This window comes from Mesoplodon densirostris, chromosome 2 (assembly GCF_025265405.1).
Source record: "Mesoplodon densirostris isolate mMesDen1 chromosome 2, mMesDen1 primary haplotype, whole genome shotgun sequence".
NCBI classification, from domain to species: Eukaryota; Metazoa; Chordata; class Mammalia; order Artiodactyla; family Ziphiidae; genus Mesoplodon; species Mesoplodon densirostris.
In genome coordinates, this window is record NC_082662.1 from 1,703,142 (window position 1) to 1,715,632 (window position 12,491).

General features: G+C 63.4%; 1 protein-coding gene across 1 annotated transcript in view; it reads left to right on the forward strand.

Annotated features, from left to right (window-relative positions):
- The first annotated feature begins 1,729 nt into the window (after positions 1–1,729).
- Positions 1,730–12,491, forward strand: part of PRDM16 (PR/SET domain 16) — a 320,517-nt gene continuing 309,755 nt past the window's right edge. Inside the window, exon 1 of the mRNA XM_060079376.1 lies at positions 1,730–1,841. Within this exon, the coding sequence (XP_059935359.1) occupies positions 1,805–1,841 (37 nt within the window). The 5' untranslated portion in view covers positions 1,730–1,804. The remainder of the gene's footprint in view (positions 1,842–12,491) is intronic.

Genomic DNA, 12,491 nt, shown 5'->3' on the forward strand with positions numbered 1-12,491 from the left:
CCAGCAGTGGGGGCTCCGTCGGGGTTCGAATCCCGGCAGGGAAGCGGCTGAGGACGGCCGAGAGGCTAGGGAGGAAGGCCCAGCGCGCTGCCGCCGCTGGCTTTTGACAAGCCCGGCTCCGTCGGGCTTTCCTCTGGGGTAGCGTGGGCCATGCGCCCCTCGGCATCGGGGCGCCTCTGCTAGGACCCCGGGGTCTCGGGGGCAGCTCCTTGGACATTGCCAGTTCACCTCTTTTATGGCGAGGGCGCGGGGCTCCGAATGTAGGTCCCAGCGGAGGCGCCACTGGTCTCACTGCACAACAAAGGGGAGGGGCACGGCCCCGAGCCCACCCAGGGCGGCAGAGACCCCGCACCGCGCACACGACCCCTCCCCGGCTCAGGGAGACTCTCTGGCAGCTCCAAGTCCCGCAGCCTGGCAGAGCCCTGGTACTTGAAAGAGCGCGGGGGTCAGCGCCTCCGTTTGCTTCCAATTCCTTCTCGAATCCCAGACATACTCGAGTGAGCAGTTCTCACCGTCCCCTCCAGGCCCCTGGGCCCGGAACACACAGCCTGCGCCCAACCTGCCCCTCCGCCGCCGCCCCTCCGAATTTGAGGGCTGTGGGGCAGAAGGAACGCCCAGTCGGCTCCCGCCAGCGCTCCGGCACCTGCTCCTTCGCCGGCTCTCCCGCCCGAGACGCACCTGGGCCGCGCGAGGCGAGGGGGACGTGTCCCCAGAGGCTCCGGTCGCTCGAGGTGGCCCAGCTCGGGCGCTCGCGCCGCTGGGTACTCACCTGGGGCCGCGGAGGCAGGAGAGAGGGGGCCCGCCCGAGGCGGCGAGGTGCAGGGCGCCCGGCGCTGGGACGGCTGCCCCGGCGCCGCCTCCCCAGAGCCCGGCGCGCTGCTCCCTGCGGCTCCGTGCGGGACCGAGGGCGGCGGGTCCGAGTCCCGCCCGCCGGCCCGGGCAGTGGCGGAGCGCGGAGCTGGCGGCGCTGCCGCTGTTGTTTTTGAGCCGCGGAGCCCGAAGCTAGAGCGGTTGGGTGGGGGCGAAGGGGTGGGGGCGGGGTGGGGGCGGGGGCCGAGGAGGCCCGAGGGGGGCGGCGGGGCCCGAAGGGGGCTTCGAAGGAGCCGGGTTCGGGCGATCGCGGGCCAGGGGCAGGGGCGGAGGGGAGAGCCAGCAGGAAAGCGGGCTGGGGCGACGGTGAACGCAAAGCTTTTTAATTAGTAATAAAATGCAATAAGACGAAGCAAAACCAGCCAGACCCGCGTCCGAACTGTCGGCGCGTTTGCCCCCATATCCAAGGAAGTCTCGAGGACAAACGCCGCCGCCACTCCATCTTCGGCCCCAGCTGGGGCGGGAGCAGCAGCGCGACGCGACTCAGGGGAAGGGGGGGGCGAATAGTCACCTCGCCTCCGGGGCCACCTGGGTCCTTTTAAAGTGTCCGGGGTGCGGGCCCCAGGCGGGAGCGCCGAGCACGGAATGTTTTCTTAAAGGGCCAGTTCCGAGCTGCGCTGAAAGGGGAGGGGGGAGGGAGGGGGGAGGAAGGGGGAGGGAGGGGGCGGGGGGGGAGAGAGATAAGTGAGGTGAAGACCAGGAAGGCCGAGGAGAGCCCCCCAATCCCGCGCCGAGGAGGCGGCGGCGGCGGCGGCGCGACGATGAGGATGATGAATACATTGCAAAGTTTTTTTGGCCCCGGCGAGGGGTGTCAGATTGAGTGCTCTGTGCGCATGTGCGAAGGTGTCCAAACTGACAATGCTGGGGAGATGAAGATAGTGTGTAGCTGCTTCTGGACTCAAGGAGGAGGAGAGAGATTCCGCGAGCCGACACCATGCGATCCAAGGCGAGGGCGAGGAAGCTAGCCAAAAGTAAGTCTCCCGCGCTCGGCCGCGCCGCGCCGCCGGGCCCGGGCCGCGGGGCCGGGGCGCCCGGGCCAGGGGTGCGCGTCGGGGCGCGGCCGGCGCGCCTCAGGCTCTCGGCCCCCGGATCGGCCGCGCGGCCCGGGGGCTGCTCCGCCTCCCGCGCTCCGGGGCGGCCGGGCTCGGCGCGGAGGCTCGGGGCGCCCGGGCCGCGCGCTCCCCGAAGGCGCCGGCCCCCTCCTCGCCGAACCCCCTCCCCCCCCCCCGTGTCAAGCGCTCGGGCCCGGGAACCCGAGGCGCGCGGTGGGGGCCGGGGAGGGGGGCGGAGGGGGAGGGCTGGGGGTGGAGGGGAGCGAAAAGCGAAAGTTAGCGAAAAGTTGACGAAAGGGGAGAGCAACTTTTTCCTCCTCGCTCGCTCTCTCCCTCTCTCTCCGAGTGGCTCTCAGTCCTGGTCAAATCATATTCCGGGCTTTTGAAATAGTGGGCGCTAGAGCACCGCCTTTGGCGTCCGCCAGCCGGGCGCAGAGGAGGGAGACCCCGAGCCGGGGAGGGGGCGGAGGAGGGGGCGCGGGCCGGCGCCCACCCGGTTCCTCGGGCGCAAGGGCAGGGGTGGCGACGGCAGGACAGCCACAGCCACTGGGGGAGCAAAATGGAGGCGTTTTCCTGGGCTTGGAACTATGGTCGTGAAGTTTATTCCCAACTGGTGCCCCGCGCGGCGGCGGGCGCTCCTGCGCGACTCCGGCAGCCCGCGCGGCCGCCCCGGCGCCGGTGCTCCCGGCAGGAGAGTTCCCACTGGGCCGCCTTCCTCCCCGCCGCCGCCGCCGACCTCGGCCCCGCTCGGACACTCCCGCGCCCGCTCGCCTGGCACCGCCCCGAGGCCCGGCGGGGACAGAGCTGCCCCCGGCGAGACTGCCCGGTCCCCGGTCTTACTTTCTCTTTCGCTCCGTCTCGGGCCGAGCCCAGGGCTCCGCGCACCCAGCCCGCCGCCAGCCCGGTCCTCGCCGCCGGCCTGGTGCGCTCGCCGCCCACCCCACAGCCCGCCGCCGCGCCTGGGGCCGCCCGCGCACCCTCCGCGCCCCGGCCGCCGGCGCCATCCGGTGTCAGGCCCGCGGGCCCGGGGCTGCGGCCCGAGAGGCGGGCAGGTGGGGGCGGCGGCGCCGCGGCCCGGCGAGCGCGGCTCCCGAAGCCCGGCCGCGGCCCGGCTGCAGCGAAGCGGCGAGCGCCGTCCCGAGCATTCTCGGCTCCTCCAGCACTCGCCGCCCCCTCCTCCGCGACCGCCCGCCCACCCGCAGAAGGGGCGCCCGGCCTGCTCCCATGGGGAATCCCTGCCGGACCACCAGGCCGACCGGTCCGGTCCTCCTGGGCCCGACCCTGCCCGTCCGGGCCTCGCAGCACGCAGGGCCGAGCCCCCAAGCGTGAGCCCGGGGGGCGCGAAACTCGCGGCACTTTTCCGAAGAAGTCCTACCCTCTCGGTTCGGTGCTCGGCCGGTTCAGCCGCACCGCCCCCTCCCCCCGAGTCGTAGGCCTCGCGTCGGGCCCGCGGGGGAAAAGCAGCTCCCAGCTTCCGCAGGACGACCCTGGACTCCGCCCGCAGCCGCTCGGGGCCCCTCATTGAAGCGCCCATTTCCAGCCGGTCTCCTCTGCCCAGGGATCGTGGCTTCGGCCTCGCCGGCCTCCCGTGACCTCTGGTCCCTCTTGGTGCGAACAAGGCCCCGCGTTCGGTGGCTTGTGCGCGTGCTATCTGCCCGCCGGCGGGCGCGCGGAGTATGCGTGTTCGTGTGCGTGTCGGGGTCTGTTTGTGCACCGCGGATCTCCTCAGTGACTCGGCTCCCCGGCGGCAGGCTGCCCGGGTCGGGCTCTCCGGAGGAAGGGCCCGAAACCGGAGCGAGAAAGTGGAAAGCGGCCGAATTCTCGCCGGGCCTTCGCTGCAAGCGAGAGGCCGGCTCAGGGCGCTCGGCGCGGCCGCGGAAACTTGCGAGCGTCCCACGCCCGCGGGCTGCCCGTCTGGCCCTCAGCTCTCTGTGTACTCCACGCCAGACAGGTGGGGAAGGTTCCAGGCCCGGCTCTGCCTAGGGCCTTAGAATGGGTGCCTGGCAGCGACCTGCAGCCCGGCTCAGAGGCGGGAGAACTGGACCCAAGGGTAGGGCAGAGCACAGGGTTTCTTTTCCTGGGAGTCCTTATTGAGAAAAAGCCGGCGCGGCGCAGGGCTGTCAGGCCCAGACCCAGCTGGAGCCACACTGGAGCGAGCGGTGGGAACCCCTCCTGCCTGCGCTCCACAGCCAGGATAGCTGCCCCCAGCCCTCCCCAAGAAGGTGGCCCAGGCAGGCACGGGACCTCGCTGCCTGCCCGACACAGATCACTGGATCCACTGAGAAATTTCATTTCTTTGGACAATATTTTAAGCAGATGTGGGCGTCCCGAGGGACCTGACTCCATTACCTGAATCCGAGGCAGTGGGGCAGACCCGGTGCCACCAACAGAACCTCTCCCTCCAAGCCACATCCCAGCCAGGGTCAGGGGGCTGGGAGCAGGGAAGGAGGTCATGCTTCCAAGGCCAGGGTGCAGGGCTTGGTTGTGCCTGCAGCCATGTGCCAGGCATGGAAGGACAGCCAGGTCGGGGGTCGGGTGTGACACACACCCCCCATTCAGAGCTTGGGGGGCTGCCCTAGAGGGTGCATCTGGGGCTCTAATTTTGTGTTTCCCCGGGACCCCACTCCAGGGGGTCTCTCCCGCTGGGTCTGCGTGCTGGCTGAGTTGGTAGCAACTTTGGGGCCCACACTGGGGGCTGAGTTGAGCTTGTAAGGTCAGAGGACACTGGGGCACTCAGGCCAGGGCTACAGATCAGCTGCTGGGAAACCCTCCGTCTCAAGCTGAGCCTGGGAAGCCTGAGCAGGGTGAGGACAGGTCGGGGCCAGGGTCCCCTCACACACGGCTAGGCTTTGCTGGCTGGTGGGGAAATGGGGCCGTCCCTGCCCGACACTTAAAAATGAAATGCCACACAAAAGCTTCGTGTTTCTGCCGCTGTTGGGAGCCAGGTGGGCAGGTAGGGACCCTGTGGGAGGAAGGATGTGCCCCCGAAACAGCATTCAGCCAGGGCCCTCATGGAAGTGCCCGTGAGGCCTGATCCCCGTGGAGGTGACAGACCCCAGAGTCCGAGACACTGCGTATTTCAGGCCTGGGAAGAGTCTCCTCCAGACAGCTGCTGACTGCCACCTAGCCCCTGGGGTGTGGGTGAGGGCACTGCCTCTGCTGGATGAAGGCTCTGTCCGCCTCCTTGGAGACTGATGTGTGTGACAGGGTGGGGGGAGCCTGGCTGTAGGCTGAGCTGCCAGCCTGTTCCTTCTCCCCAGCAGAAACAGGCCAGGCTGCAGCTCTGCTGGGCCCAGCCTTCTCCCACCCTCGGGGGTGGGGGAGGGCGGAGGCCTGCCTCTTCCACTCGTCCTCTCCCAGGAGCCGGACAGCAGCCTCCCATCTGGACGCCTGGTAGGGCAGCAGCGCCAGGAAATGTCCAGCGGGAGTCTGGCGGCTTACCCCGCTTCGGGCGAAAACGCGGAGGCTGCGGTGGAGGGGCGGGGTGCAGGGCTGGCGGCCAAGGCCAGGTGCCCCGCGGCGGTGCGCGGATGGTCCAAAGGCTCTGGCTTGCCAGGGGCCCCGCGGGCGTGCCAGGGTGCCGAGGCCCCGCTGGAGGGAGGATCCCTGTTCATGGAGTGACCTCCCGATGGGCTCCCTGGGGGAAGGGCACCCGCTCTGCCCTGGGGTCCCCAGTCACCCTGCGCCGCTCAGGGCCGCCCGACTGCTCCCGTTGGCTGCTGGTGTGGTGCAGGTGCGGGCCGGTCCTCCTCCACCCTCCCCACCCGCGGCACCCTACGCACCAGGCGTCTCCCTTCTGGGGAGAGCTCAGGGCATGGGACCCAGTCCCCCGCTTCTGTTGAGAGGCCTGGTGCGGGCGGAGAGGCTGGCCCGGGGGTCCCATCAACCAGTCCCTGGGGGAGGCGCGCCAGCTCGCTGGGCCGCCGTGGGCGCGATTAGCCCCCTGTTTTATTCAATTAGGAGGCAATTAAGGATCCTTGGGGGCTGGGCTGGTAATTAAGGTGACCTATAATTAGAGTTTCAACAAAAATTGTCCAGGATTAAAAATCTTGTGAATAATTTCGTTTAAAAATTTCAAATAGCGTTAAATACAATTTATCAGGTTTTGAATCAAACCCGTGTAACAAGTCTTGGACGCTGCAGCTCACGTAGCCGGCGCAGGAGGACTATAGGAACAGCCTGGGCGCCGTCCCCGCGCGCGCGGGCAAGAAACTTCTCGAGGTGGAGGGAGCCGGCCCGGCCTAGCTGCGGGCGCGGACTCGGGCTGCCCGGGGCTCCAGACGCGCCGGGCCGGGCCGGGGGTCCCCAGGCTGAGCGGATGGTCGCCGCGGCCCGAGGTTTTCTGCGCACAAAGTCGCGGCAACTACGGCGCGGCGCAAGGAGCGCCCGCGTCTACACCGCGCAGCGGGTCGGTGGCGGTGGCCTCGCCGAGCCCCTGGTCTCAGCCCAGACCTCCTCCTCCAGGACCGCAGTCTGGCCCAAGGGGTCCCCGCCTCCCTAGGCTTCCTGGAACGAGGAGGGCGGGCTCCTCATCCCTCCCGACTGCTGACCCTCGCCCAGACTCTGCGGGCTGCAGGCCGTGTGCGGTTCCAAGTCGCTTCGCGGACCTGGGCCGGGAGAGACGCGGCAGCGGGCCCGGAAGGCTGGGTCTACGTCGGGCCGGTGCGGAAAAACCGAGGCGGGGTTGGGGGTTCGGCTTTCCAGGAACGAGCCCTGCCTTTCGCTGAACTTGCCGCTGGGGTCCGTGCACTCTGGCACGCACCTGCGGGGAGGCCCGGGCGGGCTGCAGCCTGAGCCGCTGCCCATGTTTCCGTGCCGCTGCAGCCTCCGGGCGACGGTCCCGTAAAGGTGCTCATGGTCTGCTTGGGAGGCATGACCCACCCCGTTCACTGACCCTGAGGAGGATAAAGCGTGGCTAGCCGGCGCCACTTTTCTGGGTAAGAAACCCAGGGCACAGAGAGGTCAAATAACCCGGCAAGATCACACAGCAAGTTAATGGTGAAACTGAATGTTCCTTAAAGCCCTCCAGGGTTTCTTATTTAGCACCCCGCCCCGCACCAGGGCACTGCAGGCTGCAGTTAATTCCGAGGATTTTATTTTATTTTATTTTTTTAATGTGTCAGGTTTTAAGCATTTTCCCAGGGCCAACGGTCAGCTTGTAACAGGTCTGTTCTTACAAAGCAAGTAAGACATCCATGTGCTTACAGCTTGTGAATGCAACTGGGTGCCTTGTGCACTCGCCTGCTTCAGACTGGATTCTTTCTCCACCCGGGACTGGACTCTTCCACTCTGCTCTCCCCACGCAGGCTGGGCAGAGGCCTTGCTAGGGTCTCCAGCCCCTGGCTCTGGGTGTCCTCTCCCAAGGACAGGTGCAGGAGAGCTGGAGTGTTGACCAGGGGTTGGCCTCGTCTGCACGCCACTTACTGCCTTTCCCTTGAGCCAACGCAGGAGGTGTAGGACCTGCTGGCTCCCCCCTCGCACCCCTACCCGCACCCCCACCGCAAATCTGGAGGGAAATAATCCTCCCCCCTCCACCCAGGCAATCCGGAAGAGGAGGAGCTGTGGCCCTGGACCTGACCCACAGGGCGGAGGAGCCGGTGGCTGCAGTTTCAGGTCCAGCCCGGAATCGGCCGCTGTTCCTCAAGTCTGGGCACCTCACAAGCTCCAGCCAGGGCCAGGGCCACGGTGGCCATTCCAGGCCGGACAGTGCTCCCAAGCTCCCAGGGCAACGGGGGTGGCCTCTTCTGCTCTGACCACTCTCCTCTCTCCGGCTTTCACCATCCAATCCTCCTCGGTCTGAAGGCGCTCTGGCCAGGCCGGCGGCCTCTCCCTGGACTCCGGGGAACAATGCCCTGGGGCCGCAGATAGGAGTGTGCTGGCCCGAGATACATATTTGTTTAATAGTTAACATTCTGCGGGGAAAAAAAGGAAGAAAGTCAGATTCTGGTGAAGGCTTTGCTTATTTTATATCCACCATAACTATTTCTGTCCATGAAAATTGGCTTAATTATATCAATGGAATGTTTCTTTTTCAATTCTGTATGCAATTAGTCCATCTTGCCGGCTGCAATTTATTTTAATAAAAAAATAAACCAGTGGTGTGTTCAGTTCCTCGTCCCCTGGGGACAAATGCGATTGGTGTGTTTAATTTCATTAACTACAATGCGGCCTACTGGAAAAATGTATAAAATCAGCTTTATACAGCTTAAACACTGGCATTTGAAACAAATCATTATTGCATTAGCTGTCACACTGGTAATTCTAGAATCTAAGGAAAAAAATATATTATGGCTGTTTTTATAACCCTTTGCAAATGCACTGTTAAAATAATTTATAATCATTTTAAAACATGGCTGGGTCCTGGTGAATATTTTATCTCCTCCAAATAAGGCTCCACATTACCCCATGCACATTTTCCATCTGACGCGTGTGCCATTCTCAACCCCAAACACGCATCTTTCAGGGAGGAGACAGTGGAGCCTATATTTAAACAAATCTGATGAGTGCCGGGTCCCTTTTTCATTCTGACCTGACCCTGCCCTTGAGGTGGAATGGTTGACGCAGCAACAGGCTCATGTAAAATTCGCCTCGGGGCAGAGGGGACCCCAAGATGCTGCAGAGCCCTTAGCGTACCCAGCCTTCCCCTCCGGGCCCCCCAGGTGGGAGGAGAGGCCCACAAACAGGCTTTACAGGCATGGGAGCAAAACCACTCCATGGACGGTGTTCCCGGGCTCAGACTTGGGGAAGTGGGGTCAACCCTTGCTCTGCTCATCTCCGAAAAGACAACCAGTCACCCCGAGCACCCACTTTCTGAACCTGACGTGAGGATTCTGCAAAATGAACTAGGTCACCAGACTTGTGCCGCTTCTCAGCAGGTCACAAATTTCCAGGAAGGTGTGTGCCTTTGGTCTGCACCCCATCCAGCATGGGGTGCGTTAGGGGGGTGAGCCCCAGTGTGTGCGTGTTGGGAGCCGAGTTACCCACGCAAGTCCTGGCCCAGCCTGAGCTGTTCTGCAGTTATGAGGCCGGTGATGGAGGATGCTTGCTCCTCCCTCCCGCAGGTATGTGGCTAGAGATGCTCAGATGCATCTGGGGGGAAGGATGTGGGCATAGTGCAGGGCTCCTCGGACCGGCCGCCTCCTGGTTCTGAGATGCTTTTCAAGGAGACCTGAGTCGTGCTCCAAAGCCTCTACTTCCCCAGCGTGGGGGTGGGGAGGGGCAGGACACACCGGCTCAGCCTCTGTGCCCACTGTCATTGTCCCTGTGCTGGCGTCATGGGCTTCCTCTGGGGGCCTGTCTCCCTCCCAGCCCCAGGCAATGCCAAGGGGAATTAACAGGAAGAAAAGACCCCAGGCGGCTCGATTTGAAGCCAGGCACCAGGGCTGCTGTCCCGCTGAAGTGGGAGGAGAGGGGTTCCCGGGACGCACGCAGGGGTTTCCTAGGAAGGTTCCAGAAACATACTTGGGCACTTCTGGCCACATTAAGAACTATCACCCTGCCCTTTAGCCTCCTGACTCCCCTGGATGGATTTAGGTAGATTTGATTTTTGACGTAAAATTTATATTCCATAATGAATTTTGATGTGGAATGATGGTGAAGCATGAGGGAGACCCCGGCACCTCCTCTTTGGGTCTGAAGCCCCCTCCTGTTTCTCATGGCCATGGCTGGAGGGGCAGGGCCGGCAGGGCCCAGGCTGGATCTCCTGAGACCCCTGGCTCTGGGGACCAGGCCGAGTCACCGTGAATCCATGTGCCCAGGGTGGTTGTCAGGCGTGAGGTCTGCTTTCTTTTCAGGGTCTGCCGAGTTGAGAAATGAGTGGCTTTGTCCACTTTCCTACTTTAGAAAGAATAACAGAGCTGGATGCTTGGTGCAAATATCAAGACTCTGCCCTTAGGCCCCGTGGATGCCGCTCCTGAGGCTGCAGGGGGACCTCACCCCAGAGTCGGCTCGAGGGTCGGGCTTGGCGGGATGTAGTTCTCAGTCCCCAGAGTCCACACTCCATCCACTCCAATGCTGGGCTGGGCTGCGTCCCCCTCCCGACTGCCATGCCTGCCTCGGCTCATGACCACCAGCCCTTGCCTTTGAAGCTGGGGAAGGGGGGGCCATTCTGGAGAGTGAAAGTGAGTTGTGACTCGGTCAAGGGGCTGCAGGGTGTGGACGCGTGGGTATTTTGCGCCTTGTGTGCTTCCTCCCTGGCTGCAGGCAGGCATGACCACACAGAAGGTTCTGGAAGGGACCATGGCGTTCGGGGAGGTGATTCTGCCTGGGAAGCGAGGGTCCTCGGGCCAGGTGGGGCTGAATCAGGACACCCCTCTCCAGGCAGAAAGACAGTCAGAACCGAGTGTCACTTTTACCTCCTGGGCCTGGTTGGGGAGATGCTTTGTTGGTCCACGGCCACCTGCCTCCGTGGGGACCATTCGGGGCCACAGCAAAGCATCCACTTTGATACTTCGATTCCGGCCGTCCAGTTCAGCCAGGATATAAAGCACACACGGTCCTTAGCTTGTGATTTTATCTTCAAACCGGGGAGCACAGGTGCTGGGGTCTGTTTGGCCCCTGACGTCCAGCCGGCTCCTCCTTCCAGCCGCCTTCCTGGCCCCTCAGCCACACTAAGCCTCTTCCATCCTCACATCTGCCTTCGGGGTTTCAACAGCTGGTGGCATCTGCCGGCTCTCTTCTCACCAGAGGCCTCCCGCGTCCTGCAGGCTCAGGTCTTCTGTTTGTTTTGGCTGCTGTGCTCCATCCGTCCATTCATCCCTGAACGTTGTCCGTAGGCCTACTGTGTGCCGGGCTCTGAGACGTGCCTGAGGGTCCCGGGCAGCTGCGGGATGCTTGCCTGGGACGGCCCACCTGGAGGACGATGTGGTGATGTCACCGCGCCCTGGGCAGTCACAGGTGCCCACCTGACTCTTGGCCCTCACCGGCCAGCAGGTCCTTACCTGGGGGTTGGGCTTCTGTGTTCAAACTGTTTGGAAAGGGAGCGAGCCGGAAGGCTGCCCCCAGCTCAGCACATCTGGAGGCCCCAAGCTCTCTCGGGCCTCCCGAGCCCCGGCTCTGTGCTGATGGAGGGGTGGCAGAACTCCCAACCAACTTCTCTAGTTCAAGTTAGAAAGGCCAGAAGGAGAGGGAGGGAGGGAGGGAGGGAGGGAGGGAGGGATGCCAGAGAGGAGGTTTCCATAGCTGTCGATGCTTCCGTGAGCCCCCTGGCCCTTAAATTCAGTGGCTCAGATGAAATTTGTGCAGTGCTTCTCCAGTACCAATGGCAGGCAGGGCACCTCCAGCGTTTCAGCACAGGAGGGAAATGCCTGGGTCAAGCAATGACGGATGGGAACTGAATAGGACCGGGAACCTTTCCTGGGACACAGTTTAGTCCCGTATCTGTGTTCAGGTGCTGGCAGTCAATGTTATGCTGAGATATGGATTCATATAACAGTCTCCCATCTAAGCTGCTCTGTCTAGCTGCTTCTCGGAGGGGAAGGGGCGGGCACTTAAAAATGCTCAGACATTTGTATCTGCTCAATGGGCTGTAACAGCCTCTTCAGAGATGCCTGGTCACCTCGTCCTTAAAACATTGAAACAAAGACTGAAAATCACGCTCACTGGGGGAGCCCGAGTGCTGACCGCAGGAGAGCCCTGGGGTCCCTCCTCCCTCCCTGGCGTGGATGAGCCAGGGCCCCTGTTGCTCCCTGGCACTGTTTTGCCCTCAGATGATGCTTCCTTGTGAAGGTTCAGAGTGAGGCCATGTCCCTCGAATTTATATTTTTGCTACGGAGGCCGCTTCCACCCTTGGTTCCAGGAAAGCGAGAGGATTAGGTCCTCACTGTGTTGGAATGAGCGTCACCGGCTTGTGCTGACCTGACAGCCATTCCTAGCCCCCAAGTTCAGACGTGGCTATGGGTCACCCCTCTCCCCACACGCTGCCCTGCTGCTGTCAGGGTTAGATCAAGGTGGGGTCCTGGCTACTATTTCTGCAGTGTCCGTGAGGAGAAGAACGCCAGGCTGCCTGAAGGCCCCCAGGGTCCCTTTTGGGAGGGAGCTTGTGACACAGAGAATGTCGATTGCTCAGTAAACATCGAGCTGCTTGGGGCTGCGGCAACCAGCGTGGGGCACGGGCTGTGCCACTTTCCTCTTCGCTGCCACCTGCTCGTCCCGAGATGCCTTCCCGGGAAGCCGGCCTTCTTCGCAAATCACTCTCAGCTCATTCTTGGAAAAGCCAGTGCATTCTTGAACTGCCTGAAAGCCGGGGAGCATTTTGTTGGCCAGAACTGATGCAGCTTGAGGGAGATGCGGCCCCTGACATACACCCTTCATCTGGACAACGTGCCGCGGTGGTCTCTGGGGAGCGTGCGGACACATCCACGTGTGTGCTGTGCGTGCACACGTATGCGGGCACTTGTGGGCAAGCCTGGGTCTGCTGTCTGAACGAGACGCACCCTCAGGCCATTCTCTTTTGTCAGCTGCGCTGCACCTCCCTGCCCACTTGTGCTCTGCAAAGACCCCTTCACTTCCCTGTCGTCCAACGCCACTTAGCTCCCCGCGGTGTCTGGAACGGGGGCTGCGGCAGCCGGG